This window comes from Lagenorhynchus albirostris, chromosome 12 (assembly GCF_949774975.1).
Source record: "Lagenorhynchus albirostris chromosome 12, mLagAlb1.1, whole genome shotgun sequence".
Classification (NCBI taxonomy): domain Eukaryota; kingdom Metazoa; phylum Chordata; class Mammalia; order Artiodactyla; family Delphinidae; genus Lagenorhynchus; species Lagenorhynchus albirostris.
In genome coordinates this window covers 20,204,329-20,224,781 of record NC_083106.1, presented here as the reverse complement: position 1 = coordinate 20,224,781, position 20,453 = coordinate 20,204,329, and the positions used below count along the sequence as shown (strand labels likewise).

The following is a 20,453-nucleotide window of genomic DNA, read 5'->3' as shown; positions in this document are numbered from 1 at the left end:
ACCATATCCTCAAGTCCATTCTCTAGTAGGTCTGTGTCTATATTGCTGTCTTACCCCTAGGTTCTTCATGACATTTTTTTTTCTTAAATTCCATATATATGTGTTAGCATACAGTATTTGTCTTTCTCTTTCTGACTTACTTCACTCTATATGACAGACTCTAGGTCTATCCACCTCATTACAAATAGCTCAATTTCCTTTCTTTTGATGGCTGAGTAATATTCCATTGTGTATATGTGCCACATCTTCTTTATCCATTCATCCGATGATGGACATTTAGGTTGTTTCCATCTCCAGGCTATTGTAAATAGAGCTGCAATGAACATTTTGTACATGACTCTTTTTGAATGATGGTTTTCTCAAGGTATATGCCCAGTAGTGGGATTGCTGGGTCATATGGTTGTTCTATTTGTAGTTTTTTAAGGAACCTCCATACTGTTCTCCATAGTGGCTGTACCAATTCACATTCCCACCAGCAGTGCAAGAGTGTTCCCTTTTCTCCACACCCTCTCCAGCATTTATTGTTTCTAGATTTTTTGATGATGGCCATTCTGACTGGTGTGAGATGATATCTCATTGTAGTTTTGATTTGCATTTCTCTAATGATTAGTGATGTTGAGCATTCTTTCATGTGTTTGTTGGCAGTCTGTATATCTTCTTTGGAGAAATGTCTATTTAGGTCTTCTGCCCATTTTTGGATTGGGTTGTTTGTTTTTTTGTTATTGAGCTGCATGAACTGCTTATAAATTTTGGAGATTAATCCTTTGTCAGTTGCTTCATTTGCAAATATTTTCTCCCATTCTGAGGGTTGTCTTTTGGTCTTGTTTATGGTTTCCTTTGCTGTCCAAAAGCTTTGAAGTTTCATTAGGTCCTATTTGTTTTTGTTTTTATTTCCGTTTCTCTAGGAGGTGGGTCAAAAAGTATCTTGCTGTGATTTATGTCGTAGAGTGTTCTGCCTATGTTTTCCTCTAAGAGTTTGATAGTTTCTGGCCTTACATTTAGGTCTTTAATCCATTTTGAGCTTATTTTTGTGTGTGGTGTTAGGGAGTGATCTAATCTCATACTTTTACATGTGCCTGTCCAGTTTTCCCAGCACCACTTACTGAAGAGGCTGTCCTTTCTCCATTGTACATTACTGCCTCCTTTATCAAAGATACGGTGACCATATGTGCATGGGTTTATCTCTGGGCTTTCTATCCTGTTGCATTGATCTATATTTCTGTTTTTGTGCCAGTACCATACTGTCTTGATTACTGTAGCTTTGTAGTATAGTCTGAAGTCAGGGAGCCTGATTCCTCCAGCTCCATTTTTCGTTCTCAAGATTGCTTTGGCTATTCGGGGTCTTTTGTGTTTCCATACAAATTGTGAAATTTTTTGTTCTAGTTCTGTGAAAAATGTCAGTGATTGTTTGATAGGGATTGCATTGAATCTGTAGATTGCTTTGGGTAGTAGAGTCATTTTCATAATGTTGATTCTTCCAATACAAGAACATGGTATTCCTTTCCATCTGTTTGTATCATCTTTAGTTTCTTTCATCAGTGTCTTATAATTTTCTGCATACAGGTCTTTTGTCTCCTTAGGTAGGTTTATTCCTAGGTATTCTTTTTGTTGCAATGGTAAATGGGAGTGTTTTCTTGATTTCACTTTCAGATGTTTCATCATTAGTGTATAGGAATGCCAGAGATTTCTGTGCATTAATTTTGTATCCTGCTACTTTACTAAATTCATTGATTAGCTTTAGTAGTTTTCTGGTAGCATCTTTAGGACTCTCTACGTATAGTATCATGTCATCTGCAAACAGTGACAGCTTTACTTCTTCTTTTCCGATTTGGATTCCTTTTATTTCCTTTTCTTCTCTGATTGCTGTGGCTAAAACTTCCAAAACTATGTTGAATAAGAGTGGTGAGAGTGGACAACCTTGTCTTGTTCCTGATCTTAGTGGAAATGCTTTCGGTTTTTCACCATTGAGGACGACGTTGGCTGTGGGTTTGTCATATATGGCCTTTATTATGTTGAGGAAAGTTCCCTCTATGCCTACTTTCTGCAGGGTTTTTATCATAAATGGGTGTTGAATTTTGTCAAAAGCTTTCTCTGCACCTATTGAGATGATCATATGGTTTTTCTCCTTCAATTTGTTAATATGGTGTATCATGTTGATTGATTTGTGTATATTGAAGAATCCTTGCATTCCTGGAATAAACCCCACTTGATCATGGTGTATGATCCTTTTAATGTGCTGTTGGATTCTGTTTGCTAGTATTTTGTTGAGGATTTTTGCATCTGTGTTCATCAGTGATATTGGCCTGTAGTTTTCTTTGTGACATCCTTGTCTGGTTTTGGTATCAAGGTGATGGTGGCCTCGTAGAATGCGTTTGGGAGTGTTCCTCCCTCTGCTATATTTTGGAAGAGTTTGAGAAGGATAGGTGTTAGCTCTTCTCTAAATGTTTGATAGAAGTCGCCTGTGAAGCCATCTGGTCCTGGGCTTTTGTTTGTTGGAAGATTTTTAATCACAGTTTCAATTTCAGTGCTTGTGATTGGTCTGTTCATATTTTCTATTTCTTCCTGATTCAGTCTTTGTACGTTGTGCATTTCTAAGAATTTGTGCATTTCTTCCAGGTTGTCTATTTTATTGGCATAGAGTTGCTTGTAGTAATCTCTCATGATCTTTTGTATTTCTGCAGTGTCAGTTGTTACTTCTCCTTTTTCATTTCTAATTCTATTGATTTGAGTCTTCTCCCTTTTTTTCTTGATGAGTCTGGCTAATGGTTTATCAATTTTGTTTATGTTCTCAAAGAACCAGCTTTTAGTTTTATTGATCTTTGCTATCGTTTCCTTCATTTCTTTTTCATTTATTTCTGATCTGATTTTTATGATTTCTTTCCTTCTGCCAACTTTGGGTTTTTTTTTGTTCTTCTTTCTCTAATTGCTTTAGGTGCAAGGTTAGGTTGTTTATTCGAGGTGTTTCCTGTTTCTTAAGGTAGGATTGTATTGCTATAAACTTCCCTCTTAAAACTGCTTTTTCTGCATCCCATTGGTTTTGGGTCATCGTGTCTCCATTGTCATTTGTTTCTAGGTATTTTTTAATTTCCTCTTTGATTTCTTCAGTGATCACTTCGTTATTAAGTAGTGTATTGTTTAGTCTCCATGTGTTTGTATTTTTTACAGATCTTTTCCTGTAATTGATATCTAGTCTCATAGCGTTGTGGTCGGAAAAGATACTTGATGCAATTTCAATTTTCTTAAATTTACCAAGGCTTGATTTGTGACCCAAGACATGATCTATCCTGGAGAATGTTCCATCAGCACTTGAGAAAAATGTGTATTCTGTTGTTCTTGGATGGAATGTCCTATAAATATCAATTAGTCCATCTTGTTTAATGTATCATTTAAAGCTTGTGTTTCCTTATTTATTTTCATTTTGGATGATCTGTCCATTGGTGAAAGTGGGGTGTTAAAGTCCCCTACTATGATTGTGTTACTGTCGATTTCCCCTTTTATGGCTGTTAGTATTTGCCTTATGTATTGAGGTGCTCCTATGTTGGGTGCATAAATATTTACAATTGTTATATCTTCTTCTTGGATCGATCCCTTGATCATTATGTAGTGTCCTTCTTTGTCTCTTATAATAGTCTTTATTTTAAAGTCTATTTTGTCTGATATGAGAATCGCTACTCCAGCTTTCTTTTGGTTTCCATTTGCATGGAATATCTTTTTCCATCCCCTTACTTTCAATCTGTATGTGTCTCTAGGTCTGAAGTGGGTCTCTTGTAGACAGCGTATATATGGGTCTTTTCTTTGTATCCATTCAGCCAATCTGTGTCTTTTGGTGGGAGCATTTAGTCCATTTACATTTAAGGTAATTATCAATATGTATGTTCCTATTCCCATTTTCTTAATTGTTTTGGGTTCGTTATTGTAGGCCTTTCCTTCTCTTGTGTTTCTTGCCTAGAGAAGTTCCTTTAGCATTGATGTAAATCTGGTTTGGTGGTGCTGAACTCTCTCAGCTTTTGCTTGTCTGTAAAGGTTTTAATTTCTCCGTCAAATCTGAATGAGATCCTTGCTGGGTAGCGTAATCTTGGTTGCAGGTTTTTCTCGTTCATCACTTTAAATATGTCCTGCCAGTCCCTTCTGGCTTGCAGAGTTTGTGCTGAAAGATCAGCTGTTAACCTTATGGGGATTCCCTTGTGTGTTATTTGTTGTTTTCCCCTTGCTGCTTTTAATATGTTTTCTTTGTATTTCATTTTTGACAGTTTGATTAATATGTGTTTTGGCGTATTTCTCCTTGGATTTATCCTATATGGGACTCTCTGTGCTTCCTGGACTTGATTGACTATCTGCTTTCTCATATTAGGGAAGTTTTCAACTATAATCTCTTCAAATATTTTCTCAGTCCCTTTTTTTTTCTTCTTCTTCTGGAACCCGTATAATTGGAATGTTGGTGCGTTTAATGTTGTCCCAGAGGTCTCTGAGACTGTCCTCAGTTCTTTTCATTCTTTTTTCTTTACTCTGCTCTGCAGTAGTTATTTCCACTATTTTTATCTTCCAGCTCACTTATCCGTTCTTCTGCCTCAGTTATTCTGCTATTGATCCCATCTAGAGTATTTTTAATTTCATTTATTGTGTTGTTCATCATTGCTTGTTTCATCTTTAGTTCTTTTAGGTCCTTGTTAAATGTTTCTTGCATTGTGTCTATTCTATTTCCAAGATTTTGGATCATCTTTACTCTCATTATTCTGAATTCTTTTTCAGGTAGACTGCCTATTTCCTCTTCATTTGTTAGGTCTGGTGGGTTTTTATCTTGCTGCTTCATCTGCTGTGTGTTTCTCTGTCTTCTCATTTTGCTTATCTTACTGTGTTTGGGGTCTCCTTTTCACAGCCTGCAGGTTCGTAGTTCCCGTTGTTTTTGGTGTCTGTCCCCAGTGGCTAAAGTTGGTTCAGTGGGTTGTGTAGGCTTCCTGGTGGAGGGGACTGGTGCCTGTGTTCTGGTGGATGAGGCTGGATCTTGTCTTTCTGGTGGGCAGGTCCACGTCTGGTGGTGTGTTTTGGGGTATCTGTGGACTTATTATGATTTTAGGTAGCCTCTGTGCTAATGGGTGGGGTTGTGTTCCTGTATTGCTAGTTGTTTGGCATAGGGTGTCCAACACTGTAGCTTGCTGGTCGTTGAGTGAAGCTGGGTGCTGGTGTTGAAATGGAGATCTGTAGGAGATTTTCGCTGTTTGATATTATGTGGAGCTGGGAGGTCTCTTGTGGACCAGTGTCCTGAAGTTGGCTTTCCCACCTCAGAGGCACAGCACTGACTCCTGGCTGTAGCACCAAGAGCCTTTCATCCAAACGGCTCAGAATAAAAGGGAGAAGAAGTAGAAAAGAAAGAAAGAAAGAAAGAACGGAGGGAGGGTGGGAGGGAGGGGGGAAGGAAGGAGGGAAGGAAGGAAAGGAAGAAAGAAGATAAAATAAAATAAAGTAAGATAAAATAAAATAGTTATTAAAATAAAAAATAATTATTAAGAAAAAAAATTTTTTTAAAAAAGAAAAAACCAACAAAAAAAAACGGACGGACAGAACCCTAGGACAAATGGTGGAAGCAAAGCTATACGGACAAAATCTCACACAGAAGCATACACATACACACTCACAAAAAGAGGAAAAGGGGAAAAAATCATAAACCTTGCTCTCAAAAGTCTACTTCCTCAGTTTGGGATAATTTGTTGTCTATTCAGGTATTCCACAGGTGCAGGGTACATCAAGTTGATTGTGGAGCTTTAATCCGCTGCTTCTGAGGCTGCTGGGAGGGATTTCCCTTTCTCTTCTTTGTTCTCACAGCTCCCCGGGCTCAGCTTTGGATTTGGCCCCGCCTCTGCCAAAGGTGTCTGTTCTTCTCTCAGACAGGACAGGGTTAAAGGAGCCGCTGATTCGAGGGCTCTGGCTCACTCAGGCCGGGGGGGAGGGAGGGGCAAGGAGTCGGGGCGATCCTGCGGCGGCAGAGGCCGGCGTGAAGTGGCACCAGCCTGAGGCGCGCCGTGCGTTCTCCCGGGGAAGTTGTCCCTGGATCCCGGGACCCTGGCAGTGGTGGCCTGCACAGCCTCCTGGGAGGGGCGGTGTGGTGAGTGACCTGTGCTCGCACACAGGCTTCTTGGTGGCGGCAGCAGCAGCCTTAGCGTCTCATGCCCGTCGCGCCCGTCTCTGGAGCTCCTTTAAGCGGCGCTCTTAATCCCCTCTCCTTGCGCACCAGGAAAAAAAGAGGGAAGAAAAAGCCTCTTGCCATTTCGGCAGGTCCAGACTTTTCCCCGGACTCCCTTCCGGCCAGCCGTGGTGCACTAATCCCCTGCAGCCTGTGTTCACGCCGCCAACCCCAGTCCTCTTCCTGCGCTCCGACCGAAGCCCGAACCTCAGCTCCCAGCCCCGCCCGCCCTGGCGGGTGAGCAGACAAGCCTCTCGGACTGGTGAGTGCCGGTCGGCACTGATCCTCTGTGCTGGAATCTCTCCGCTTTGCTCTCCGCTTTGCCCTCCGCACCCCTGTTGCTGTGCTCTCCTCCGCGGCGCCGAAGCTCCCCCGCTCCGCCACCCGCAGTCTCCGCCCGCGAAGGGGCTTCCTAGTGTGTGGAAGCCTTTCCTCCTTCACAGCTCCCTCCCACTGGTGCAGGTGCCGTCCCTATCCTTTTGTTGCTGTTCTTTCTATTTTTCTTTTGCCCTACCCAGGTACGTGGGGGGTTTCTTGCCTTTTGGGTGGTCTGAGGTCTTCTGCCAGCGTTCAGTCGGTGTTCTGTAGGAGTTGTTACACGTGTAGATGTATTTCTGGTGTATCTGTGGGGAGGAAGGTGATCTCCACGTCTTACTCTTCTGCCATCTTCCCGTCGTCCGTCGAGGAGAAGTTTTTTTTCCTCCTTCCTTAACCGGTTAATTGAGATGTGCAGGAAGGGACACTTGCTAAGGTGATCCAGTTGTCATTACTAATTTTAGCTTCATTAGATCTATCTTAATCTGGTACCTAATAGTACATGTGTGTATGCTGAAAATGTTTTGCCTTCCGAATGCATGAAACTGTTTCAAATCCCAAGATTTCTTCTATAAACATTCTTTTTAGAGGAGAGACGTATTTAAAACAAATAAACACTATAAAATGTATGGGATTGTAGCTCTGCTACTTTGTACCGCATGTGTGTTACTGTAAATTGCAACAGGAGATTGCAGTGATTTATGTCTTTGGGGTTCATTAAGCCTCTGTACATCCTTGCATGAATTATTTAGGCACCTAGAGCAAGTCCGTATCACCATCTACATCAGCAATGGCGTTTATAAAGAGTTTGGAGAATGTTTAAAAATAAGACGTATGTGTAGATATCAATGATGTGAGTTAGAAAGTGGTAGGTACTGAGGGAATTGAGAGGAGGCCAGGCTTGCAGCTGTCTCTATACACTGGTGAAGTCCAGAAGGCAAAGTGACACTGAAGGAGGGGGCTTGGAGCTGGTCAGAAGGGCACACCAGGCAGGTGGCGCCCATGAGCAGAGGCTCAGAGGGGGGCAAGCGTGTTGTGATGCTTGGAACAAGTAATTCGTTTTGCTTTGTGCTAGGCGTATGTGTAAAAGCAGTAGAGAGTTAAGGCTGGAGAGGTGGTTTAGGACCAGACCCTGGCCGACTTTGAATGTTTGGGTGAGAAGCTGAGACTGATGTTTGCCTTATCATTCCACTGTAACTGTTCTTATTTAGGGGTCACCATTGACGACTGCTTTCAAAATCCAAAGGATAGATTTCTATTCTCATCAGACTTCCTTTCTTTGCAGCATTTGCCACTGTTTACCTTCCCTTTTTACATGTCATTTAAAAAGGATATTGTTTTAAACTTAAAATGCTAGCAACTAGAACTCAATAATATAGGAAAAGGCAATCGTTTACTTATAACCAAACAGTATGTTTTTTGTAGGAATCCACAAATAGTCTAAAATTAGAAAATCTATTAATATACAGCATTAGTAGGTTTAAATTCAAATCAAATAAATTTTAAAAGATAATCATCTCAATAGTAGTACATCTTCTTAACATAGCTTTTAGATGTCCAGTTCAAACCATCAGCCAACATTTTACTTAACAGTGAACTATTAAAATAATTCTCATTAAAACACACATTTATGAAATTACTGTTATTATTTAATGTTATTGTTACTAATAATATCATCTCACTCTTGATGAGTTCTAAGATATAAATTTGATTATACAGCTCCAGCGCTTGCAATTAATTAATGACTTGCCATTGCTGTGGGGATAAAATGTAAAGGCCACAGTGCCCTTACAAGGCACTTCCAGACAGCTCTCTTCCCTACCTCTAAGCAGAAACTCAGCACCTCTCATTCACTCGTCAGAGCTCCAACCCTCCTGACTCCTACGCTTTTCTCAATATCCTGCCTTCCCCATGTGTGGCTTTCCGGGCTCCGAATAGCCCTTTATTAAGCCTTTGCTGTGTGGCTGAAATGCCTCCTACTTCAGAAAGCCTCCTTTAGCCTCATTAGGTAGATTCCATATTGCTTTGGCCATACCTCTGTGAAAGCCCTTATTGCATTTATGTCATTATTTGTTTATATGCCTGCTGCCACTGCTTAGAAAGTGTGGCCGATTTTCCCTTGAAACCTGTATTTTCAGCACTCTATAAAGTTCTTGGCTTATGGAAGGAGACCATGATGACTGTGGACAGGGGGAATGTGGAAGCACTGTTATCAGAGCCCCCTGCACAGGGGATCAAGAGAGCCAGGCATGAGGACTATGTTCCATCATTTCATATGCTTCTGAAAGACTGGTAGATGATATTAATGATCATTCAACAACCCAATTCTCAAAGGCAGTAAAGTGGCAGAGAATTTGGAAGCTACAGTGATCTTTATGGAACAAGTCCCACAAAACACTGATAAATTAAATTCCATCCTGTGATCTAGGAACAATTTTACTTCCAGAAATTGTTACTATAATATTTGAGGGGATAAAAGTAACAATTGTGTATGTTTATGTAAGGCATGATTGGCAGTTCCTGTGTTTTACCTTTATTTATAAGTTCGTTTATTTTGTTGTTTTAGACAAGAAGTAGTAGATGCCAAAGATCTGAGAAAAATGTACAATAAAGAAAATTTAACCATTGCTTTAATCGTTAATTTTTCTTGCAAATTTGGGAAGTATCAACTTAATTTTATTTTAGTGAAAGAATAACTTGTTCCAACTGATGCAATACCTGGGTGGAGAATCCCTAGTCTAATCGACCACCATCATAAAAAAAGTAGCCAAAAATCAGTTTGTATAAAGCAGGTAATAATTTTTCTCCAGTTTGACAGTGACTTTTTACATTGATAGTTAGCTTAACAAAGATTAGTGGTGTTTCGTAGAATCTCTTGTTCTTTCTTGATCTTTGACTATAAAAATGGTTGTTTTACTTGGTCACATTAAGGTTAGTGTGGATCAGAATAGGAGAGTTAAATTTATTTGATAGTGCTTACATTCGTAGACCCTAGAAGTGGGATTCTTCTCTAGGTTGTCTGGTTGAAGTAATATGGGTTGCCTGGATGCTTTGATTGTGCTATTTTGGACACTATTTGAGTGGCTAGATAATTATCAAATGCAGAAATTTCAAATAGTGACTGTGTATACAACACATGTGTGTGTATGTGTGTCCATGGTTTTGCTCAGCCCTTTCTAACTAATTCTGGAAGATCTTGTCTTCCCCTGTCTCTCAGATATAGGGACATTGAGAATATAAAATCTTAGAGACATAAATATTAAAATTAAGAGCAATTCTTTGAATATAAAGGATAAAATACTTTGCTTTGGGTCCTAAAGCATATTGTTATTGTTAAAAATTTATGTATGAATTATGCTGGTAGTTGAAGTTTGTGTTAGACCCTATGCTTAGTGTAACACCAACAAATGATATTGGGCTCAAATTATTTCTGTCTTTCGTATTAATTAATTTATTTTTGTTTGGTGATCTCTGTCTTCATAGTGCATTCAGTTCATTTCAGTCAAACTGTTATTTTTATGGTGTGGAGTATACTGAGGCCATGTATGTGAATAAATATTCTGGATCTAAAATACTAATTTTAATTGCCTCCTCCTGGTAGGAACTCATGTATGTAGTGTAAAATTTTTTCTTCTTATAAAAGAAACCAGGGACTTCCCTGGCAGTCCAGTGGTTAGGACTTCGCCTTCCAATGCAGAAGGTGTGGGTTCGATCCCTGGTCGGGGAGCTAAGATCCCACATGCCTTGCGGCCAAAAAACCGAAACATAAAACAGGGGCGGTATTGTAACAAATTCAGTAAAGACTTTTAAAGATTTTTGTTTTGATGTAGAGCATTTTTAAGGAAACCAAAATTTTATATTGTTTGTTTGAATTTACCTTTTGAAATTTAATCATCTCTAGCGTTCTGGAGGGTAGCTTGAAATGGCATAGCTTTATCTTGGTATTTTCTTAGGTAAACTTTGACTGTAACTCCCACCTAAGAGAGTGTGGGAGGGACATTAAATATAAAAACTTCAGTAAGCATTAATACTATATTGAGAAGAAAGTCTGTACTATTCTTATATTGGGACTTTATTTTCAGGGATTAGAAAAGGAACAGATGGAAAGAAGTTCCAGACTCGATGAATTAAACCAAACAGGACAAATCCTTTTGGAGCAAATGGGAAAAGGTGAGAACCTTGATTTTTTTTTTTTTTTTATATATCAATACTTTGCCAGACATGTGGGAGTCAATTCTTAAAGCTACATCATCCAAGTGACCCATTACTCTGTTATAGTAGTTGATGATCTTTAGGAACAAAATAAGCTAAACCAAGGAAACCAGGTTTGGTACAGCAGTCGTGAAAGTCAAATGAAAACAGATAGTTTCATTTTTTATAAACATTTCTGTGCTACAAGAGAAGTCACAGAACTTAATTCACATGCATTAGGTAGAAAGGTCCTACCAGACTTCACCATGCTGGAATTTTTTGATGAAACTAGTTTGAGAAAACCAGTGATGTAATTATTCAAACATCTGTTTTACTGAAGAATTTGATGTGCTTTTCTAACTGAACTGAATCATATATCTGCATCCTTACATAAGCAGACTCTGGGCAAATTACACTCTGTAAAGAAACTTCTTCTACATTAATTATCCATGGCCTAGGATTTATTTCAAATGTATTGAAGAGAAGGAAAGGCCGGGAGAATCACCCAGTTGTGCTTTCATTTCGGTTCAACATTTCTGGTTTTAAAGCAGCAGTAGGATTACTGCTAACCACATGTAGAGAAGTAAAATACAGTACTGTAAAATTAGAATAATGGATAAAGTGGAATGACCGTGGGAAATGTTAAAAACCACTTTTACTCTCATTAACAAAAGGCAGACACTCCCCAAAAATGAGAAAATTAAACTGAACATACAGACTCTATTCAGACCAGTGTCCCAAATTCTAAGCTTCCCACCCCATCCTAAAAATTTTTAATAACAGATTTTTTAAAATAAATGAATCTCTGCACTCTGCTTCTGCCACACCCACTAAAAGCTGACACAGACATGAATTTAATTCAGTTCATAGACTCATGAAATTACCCCACTTCACCCAGATAAAGTCTGGTTTCCAAGCTACAGTGTCGATGTAGAAGTGAAGAATCTATGATTGTAACTAACATAAATTTAACACACAATTTATTGTAATTATTGAAGTATCTCAAGGGAAATTATATTCTCGCTCTGTCTCTAGGTCCCTTCAAATAAATACTTGAAAAAGTAATCTCCAAATGGGGTGTCCACACCCAGTAGTAAGACACCTAGCTAGGATGGAGTTGGAATGAAAATACTATTCTGTTTGGAAGGAAAGAAGGAGGAAGGGAAGAAAGGGTAGGAGGGAGAGAGGGAGGAAGGAAGGAAGAAATTAAGCTGTACAAATGATCTATGACAGTGGTACATTGATCTATGACAGTGGTACATTTCCATAATTTCTAAATAAATGAACATATACTGGGCATATACATACTTTTGTGTAGGTATGTGTGTGTGACCTCAGTATATATACAAAATAAATCAACATATTTTTCAAAAGGCAGAGGGAAAAATAATCCAAGCTTTTTTTAAAATGTGGTTTTCTGGGTTGGAGGAGGGTGATTGATCCATTAGGGACTCTAGGAAACTTTCTGGAGAGGTGGAAATATTCTATGTATTGATAAGTGTGTGTAGGTTTCTCAGAACAGCACAGTTCATGTATTTCAATGTAAGTAAATTTTACTTTAAGAAATGTGAAAATAATAATAATGATTAAATGGGTGAGGAGTGAGTAGGGGTATATAGATAATTCAAGAATTGTAGAATGTCATTAATTACTGAAGCTGGGTAATTGGTACAGGACGTTCATTCTACTGTTCTATTTATTTGTATATATTTCCATTTTCTATAATAAAAAGTCAAAAAATATAAAGATTAAAAGCTACATTTTAGAAGATTCTCGTCAAACTAATATTCCTAATTCTGCCGTGGGTGTCTGTGGCTTTTGTCAAGGAGAGTTTCAGCAGACCTCCAAAGCAATTATTGTTGGTGTAAGGAATAGGGTTTATAAGAAAAGCCTTTCAAAGCAAGGCGAGAAAAAGAATCATATGTAAAACTGCTTGGCAAAAATATTAATCTCTACATTCCCCTGAGCCACTGGGTCTGTGGGGGAAAAAAAGTTCTTTAATGCAGGTAAAAATTTCAAATATAAATAACACCTTATCGGGCTTCCCTGGTGGCGCAGTGGTTGAGAGTCCACCTGCCGATGCAGGGGACACGGGTTCGTGCCCCTGTCCGGGAAGATCCCACATGCCGTAGAGTGGCTGGGCCCGTGAGCCATGGCCGCTGAGCCTGCGCGTCCGGAGCCTGTGCTCCGCAACGGGAGAGGCCACAACAGCGAGAGGCCCACGTACCGCAAAAAAAAAAAAAAAAAAAAATTCAAATAATCTCAATGAATTTACCTTAATGTAACTCCATTTCCCCAATGCTGCCGAAGTAAAATTTTCTTTTATCACCTCCCTCCAAAAAGAATTCCCAGTATATCAACATATAAGCCTATGGAATTTGATGATGATCCTATGTTTTGTAAACATTTCCCTTGATTTTAATAGTGATAGATTGAAAAGCTAAAGTCAAGTGAGAGTGACAGGAATATATTATACGTTATCCCTTCTAGAAAATTAATAAAAGGATGGGATATTGGTTTTGGCTTTTGATTAGTCATCTAAGAGTTGGATGTCCTGTAGAAACAGAAAAAGCTACAACTTTGGATCTCTGGGAATAAAACAATTATTTTAAAAGACCATATACAGTTTTCCTTTTTTAAGATGTAAATTGTGCTTTATTTATTACTTGACACTGGTCCAAACTATATCAAGCTTAGAGGAGGGAGATTTAAATTTTGAGAATTGGTTTGAAAGGGTAAATGGATACTGAAATATTGTCAGTGAATTAAAAAAAAACTATGGAAGAAGTTTCTTCAACTTCCCTAGTACCTGAAATGAGTACCTCTTACCGATTTTCTGGATTAGTGGTGATAATTTTCCATCTCAAAATTTTATTTGCCAGCTTAATTTTCTTTCTTGTTAATCATAAATTGTCCTGACATGTAAATGAAGTGGCTGACACTATTCCTTTGCCCACTTAAAATAGAGATGACCTGGCAGGCGCACAGCCTAGATCACCATTGCTCAGATTGTCAGAAAAGTGGTAATTTAGGACTTCCCTGGTGGTGCAGTGGTTAAGAATCTGCCTGCCAATGCAGGGGACACGGGTTCGAGCCCTGGTCCGGGAAGATCCCACATGCTGCAGAGCAACTAAGCCCGGGCGCCGCAACTACTGAGCCTGTGCTCTAGAGCTCGTGCACCACAACTACTGAGCCTGCGTGCCACAACTACTGAAGCCCACGTGTCTAGAGCCCGTGCTGTGCAACAAGAGAAGCCACCGCAATGAGAAGCCTGCGCACTGCAACGAAGAGTAGCTCCCGCCCGCCACAACTAGAGAAAGCCCATGCGCAGCAACAAAGACCCAACGCAGCCAAAAATAAATAAATAAATTAGTTAATTAAAAAAAAAAAGGAAAGTGGTAATTTAGTTAGTTTATGACCTCCATTAACAGGGATAATTGAACTTGGACTGTGGTGTGAATGTTTTGTCTAGGTGTAATATTCTATTACTTGTGTGATGGTGGACAGTTTACTTCAGCAATTGACATGGGTGATATATTCAGATTATGTAATGTCACGTTTGCATTTCTAATTTTCAGTGGATACGGTGTGTTACAGAAATTTTCAAAATTTGCATCATCTGTGGATCCTAAGTGACCTTTTGTTTTACATGCCTTTTTTTTCCCTTTAGAGCTCTCGTTACCCTGGATTTTGATTACATATATTTACAAAGTTTTATTGCTTCTGCTCTAATAATAAAGATGTTAAACCCATTTTTTCAACCTGCATGCTTTCCTCAGGACATCGATTCCTTTGTAGATTTCCCATACCTTTTCATAGTAATTTTCAATGATTCAATGTATTTTATATTAAGAGAAGGACTATGATAAAACCTATTATTATATGTAACTTATTTCTATGAACATTCTCTGCCTCTCAAAAATATGAGACAAAATTATGAGATGACAGTAATAAACATAATGGCATTTTGTTTCCTGATGTGTTTCTAAAGTAGATAATCTTAGCACTGCATTGATCTTTTGGCATTTACTGGTGTGTGTGTAGCATTCCCAGTAGGCTTGCTGATTCTTCTTGGGCCTGGCTACTGGTGTAGTATTCCTGCACTCACCAGATTGCTCCCAGCACTAGGAGTTCCAGCCATTCGTTTTGCAATTCCTATGACCTGTGGTTTGATCACAAGTCTCAAGCTGCCTCCTCCTTTTTCTAGCCAAGCTGTTTTTCTTGATGACAGAGGGTCTACCTTCTGACGTCAGAGCCCCAGACAAGTCCAGACAGTTCATTTTATTTCTCGTGCTCAGACTGGAAACTAGTAGAACAGTAGGTTGCCAAGGATGGAGACACATGTTCTGTAGAAAAGGCAGTGGCTGACACTCGACTGATGTGCTTTTTGTGTTGGCCATCCCCCTCCTGACCTGCTATTTTAAGCTCCCCCTCTCCCGTTTTTATCAAGGAATTAAACATAGTTATTTTTAAGTGCATCATTACAATGTTGTTGTGTTAAAAGGGACTTAGGGGAGTGATCATTATGTATGACGTTGCCTCATTATTTTGAATAGGTTAGAATGTTTGTAATAAATCCAAAACAACTTTTGTAATAATTTATGAAGTGTCTGCTTATTTTTCATGTCTGCGTAGAAGGTCTTCCTACCGAAGAAATAAAAAACGTTCTGGAGAAGATATTATCAGAATGGAAGAATATATCCCAGCATTTGGAAGATCGAGCAAGAAAGATTCGGCTACAGGAAGATATAAATGCTTTTTTTAAGCACCTTGATGAGCTTGAAAAGACCATAAAGACAAAAGAGGAGTGGGGAAAACACACGCCCTTTTCAGAATCTCCCCACCAGTCCTTGCCAAGCTTGAAGGATTCCTGTCAGGTAAAGACACAACCATCCAGAACGTGAAAGATTTCTATGTCCAGTCCTGTATTTAAAGAAGATGCTCCTTGTATCATGAACTTTAGGTTAATTCTGCTCTGATTAACTTTCTGTGAGGATGCTCATCTTCAGCGAATCACGTGGTCATATTTTCTCTTCATAGCAAGAATTAACAGACCTCCGTAGCCACCACCCCAAAATTGAAATGCTGCGTGCAAGCTGCTCAGCCCTGAAGTCTCAGCCTTCTGCCCCAGATTTTGTTCAGCGGGATTTTGAGAGCTTTGTGGGCCGTTACCAAGCTGTGCAACAGGATTTAGAGGAGCGTCACCAACAGCTCGAGAACGGTAGACCCATTCTGTTGCGTTTTTTTATTAGACAAGTCCACCATCTCCTTTCTCAGTTTGCCTTAGCTTAAAAATTACTCCCAATATTTAGACCTTCAGTACACTTGCTTGTTTTGCACCAGCCTCACTCTGTTTTCCTCTGTGCCTGGTCCTGTTCCAGTTCTTAAAGTACGCTCAGACTATTTCCTAGATTCACCCTTGTTTGTAAAAATGCAGACAGCTTTCATGTGCTGTTAAAATTGGGTTAATAGGACATGATGATTTTTAAAGAGTTTTTTTAGGGATGTTGTTTCCCCTTTTCACTGAAGGAGGCCAGCTGATAATCATTACTAGCAGGCCTAAAAAGAATGATCACTTGCTTCTGTTTGCTCAAAATGGTTAAAGTTTTAGCAATGCCATCTCCTCTTTTCAAAGAAATCGTGTTCCTCTTTCAAAGTCTGAAAAATTTTCAAGAGTTTTTACTTCTGAAATAAGCCTGGTTTGGGAAAGTTAACTGTTCAAGGTTTTGAAAGCTCATCCCTCATATATTATATTTTTTTCTCCTTGGCTTTTAAGTCAGGAATTGTGCTGTATTATGTAACATTATGGGGAGTACATGCTAAACAGCTACACACTTAACCATACCCTTCCTTGCAGCAATCGTAGGTTATGTAATGACTTGTAAGACTCTGTATGTGCATGGTAAGCAAATGTATCATGTTTCCTTTCTTCTGGAAAGGCATTTGGCCACCATACTCTTTGTTTATTGAATTCAGTTAACTTAGACTGTGAAGCGTTTGAGAGTACCTCCTTTTCAATTTGCTGTTACAAAACATGCTTTCATTTTTGACAAAGCAGTTTAAATGTTCAGTTTCTTAACTTTAAAACAATTGGTAAATTTATTTATTTTTGTTTTTAATTGTGGTAAAATATACATAACATAAAATTTACCATTTTAACCATTTTAAAGTGTAGAGTTCAGTAGTGGAAAATATATTCATATCGTTGTACAACCCATCCCCAGAACTTTTTTGTCTTGTAAAACCGAAACTCTGTACCCGTTAAACAGCAGCTCTTCATTCCTTCCTCCCTCCAGCCCCTGGCAACCACCATTCTACCTTCTGTTTCTATGAGTTTGACTAGTCTGTATACCTCACCTAAGTGGGATCATAAAATTTTTTGTTTTTTTGTGACTGGCTTTTTTCACTTATCCTCAAAGTTCTTTTGTGTGGGTTGCATGTGTCAGAATTTCCTTCCTTTTTAAGGCTGAGTAGTATTCCATTGTATGTATACACCATATTTTGTTTGTCCATTCATTTGTAGATGGGCATTTGGGTTGTTTCCACCCTTTGGCTGTTGTGACTTTTGCTGCTACTTGGTTTCACCTCTTTGTGCTTCAAATGAGCTGGCTTCCTCTCCACACAAGTGTTGCTTGTCTGTAAATTTGACATCAGTGGCTGAAGTAGACATCACTCCAGCTGCCTTGTGCAGCCGTTATTTCTCAGGGTACCTGTGCGACCTGGCTGTGGTGTTCAGCGTAACGTCCACCCCTCTGTGGGTAGCAGTTTGTCTACACGCCTGAACTTAGAGGAAGACTGGTTGAGGGGATCTTTGTCTCCTTTTATTCTTTGTGTAGCTGCTGGGGAAAAGGAGATTATATGAGACAAAAGGAACATTGTAGTACCATCTGCAGAGAGTCATTTCATCATGATGAAATGAAGAAAAATGATGGTGGGTTACTTAATATTTCAAACATCAACATCCGCAGGAATGAAGTCACTATATGACTCTCAGAAATGCCAATGCAGTGATTTATTGTGTCTCTAACAGAGACCCTTTTTAATCTTAATTACAGAGTTTAACTTCTTATGTATTAGAATTCACTTATTAAATAGGAAGATTAACAGTATGTATAACAATATTAGTTTCCTGCCATTATTTTCTCAAAGTAAGTATTTTTCCATAAACAGAACTGAAGAGCCGACCTGGACGTGTGTATTTGGAAACATTGAAAACGCTGACAGATCTGCTAAATGATTCCGAAAATAAGGCCCAGATGTCTTTGAATGTCTTGAATGATCTTGTAAAGGTGGAGAAGGCCCTGCAGGAAGAAAAGGTAATATATATTATAGGTCCTAAGACCTATAGACCTAAGAAGTTTAGGCTCATTTCTAATATCTCGTATCACATATTTTGAAATATTTTTTCAGCTATTTAAAAAATATATCAGTTTTGGTCAAAATTAGTCAAACATTTCTTATATTTCTTATAATTTGAAGGTTAATCACTAATGTAGGACCGCAGCTAAAAGATAGTTATTAAATATTTTTAATAGAATAAAAGCATCTTTTCTCCTTCTGTTGTGACTAGCTTAAAATTCTCAACCATATAAAGTATCCTTAATGAAATGAAGACAATCGATTGTGTTGTTCTTTTACTGTATTGAATGAAAATGCTTCCCTGGTCATTTAAGATATGTGCCTCTGCACTATTTCATCAGATGCAACAGATCCACCATGGAGCCCAGCACACTGGGCCCTCACTGGGCCTGTTGTTCTGCTGGTTTTTAGTGCAGAGGATACATTGTGTCTAAACGACACACAACTCATGTAGCTGTGACTTTTTTGATTACACTTATTCTTTTTTCATGAGTTTTTCACAATTCTTTTTTGATCAAATTCTTTTAAAAAAGTGACTTTGACTGTTTATAGCCAGTATTATTACATCTGCACAGACAAATTATTGTGTGTATTTTTAATCTTGAAAACTGTTTTCCAGGCCGTTGATGAAATCCTAGAGAATCAAAAACCTATACTGCATAAACTTGCAGAAGAAACAAAGGCTTTGGAGAAAAATGTTTCTCCAGATGTAGAAGAACTGTATAAGCAAGAATTTGATGATGTTCAAGGAAAGTGGAACAGACTAAAGGTCAAGGTTTCCAAAGATCTGCATTTGCTTGAAGAAATTACCCCCAAACTCAGAACTTTTGAGGTAAATCTAAAGGTGTTTAGGAGTTTAAGTTTATTACAGAGTAAAATAGTAACTATCAGTAACTAACTATTATTTGAGTATTTTGCATTCTTTCTGGCCCCATTTATAAATAAACTTAAGTTTATTTTGTACTTAAGTTGGCATGTGTAAATCCCAACCAAAGACATACTTTGAATGTGCTGTGGAACACATTTATCTCCTTTGGCCTTGCAAAAAGGCTTCTTGGTAGAGGTCAACTGGATGGAGAGTTCCAGAGGAAAGGATCAATGTGAGGATGTAGGAGAAAGTGGTCAAAGTCCACGTCAGATGGGATAGTCAGAATTTTAACATTTCACCTGTGAGGAAGATGGAGAAGTGAAGTAGTGAAGTTTCCAAATCACCTGGTTTTCTAATAGAAAAGGTCTGGATGAAGAATGAACCAATCGCACCCTCTTCCCTACCGCCCCCCCCCACCCCGCCAGTGCCTTTTACCTTGGTCTTTTGTGGGTTTTTTTCCTCCACTGATGTATCCCAGGGTATACGTCTCGTACAGTGCCTGGCACAGAGAAGGCACTCAATAATATTTTTCAGTGAATAAAATGAGGTTAGTAATAGGAGATTTAGATTTGGGGATATATATATGTGTGTGTATATGTATATATTATATATTTGGATTTGAAGATGCTACATATATATATATATTTGGATTTAGATCCCAAGAGAATATATATGAGATTAAATTTATGAATATATATGAGACAAAATTTATGAAAATTATGTTTTAAAAATCAAAATCAGAGAACATGTGGTAGAAGCTGGTAGACTGTACAGATCAGTGTGAAGAGATCCAGAAAGACCAGCAAGTGTGGTGATCACTGAACTCTGAGGGAAGCTCTTTGACACAGGAGTCAATGGGCAATTCCAATTCATGACCAGGAGAATAAAGATGGCAAGAGCTCTGTGTGTGTGTGTGTGTGTGTGTGTGTGTGTGGTGGTGGTAGTGGAAGGAAGTGGTTTTCTCTTAAGTTTAAGCTGCAGTTTTACAGTGAGATCTCATTAGAACAAACCATTAATTTTGAAGAGGAGGGTGTTTTTTTGTGGTTCAGTATTTTTGGCTCATTTAATTTTGTGAGTGGATCCACTTCCCCTTGTCTGTCTTCAATTGCAATTCTTTCCAACTTTAAAAACCCAAATTACCCTTATTCATAATTTAAAATTTTTGGTTATGATCCAAGCATTGGATTGTCAGTGGTTCTCAACCAGGGGTCATTTTCCTCCCAGAAGGACATTTATTAATGTTTGGAGACATTTTTGGTTGTCACACCTGTGGGGAAGGGAGGGTGCTATTGGCACCTTAGTGGGTAGAGGCCAAGGTTACAGCGAATGCACAGGAAAACCGCCACAATGAAGGAATTTTCTGGCCCAAATGTCAGTAGGGCCAAGGTTGAGCAATGCTGGATTAAGTATTTCCCACACAGCTCATGTAGCTGTGACTTTTTGGATTATACTTACTCTTTTTTCATGAGTTTTTCACAGTTCTTTTTTGATCAAATTCAAAGATCATTGCTTTGTTTTCATATTTAAATCTGAAATGTAGTT

The 20,453-nt window shown here is 38.7% G+C and overlaps 1 protein-coding gene across 1 annotated transcript in view; it reads left to right on the top strand.

The window, feature by feature from the left end:
• Positions 1-20,453, top strand: part of UTRN (utrophin) — a 499,864-nt gene that overhangs the window by 142,071 nt on the left and 337,340 nt on the right. Inside the window, exons 20-24 of the mRNA XM_060168281.1 lie at positions 10,576-10,663; positions 15,320-15,561; positions 15,725-15,905; positions 17,855-18,000; positions 18,663-18,875. Of these exons, the coding sequence (XP_060024264.1) occupies positions 10,576-10,663; positions 15,320-15,561; positions 15,725-15,905; positions 17,855-18,000; positions 18,663-18,875 (870 nt within the window). The remainder of the gene's footprint in view (positions 1-10,575; positions 10,664-15,319; positions 15,562-15,724; positions 15,906-17,854; positions 18,001-18,662; positions 18,876-20,453) is intronic.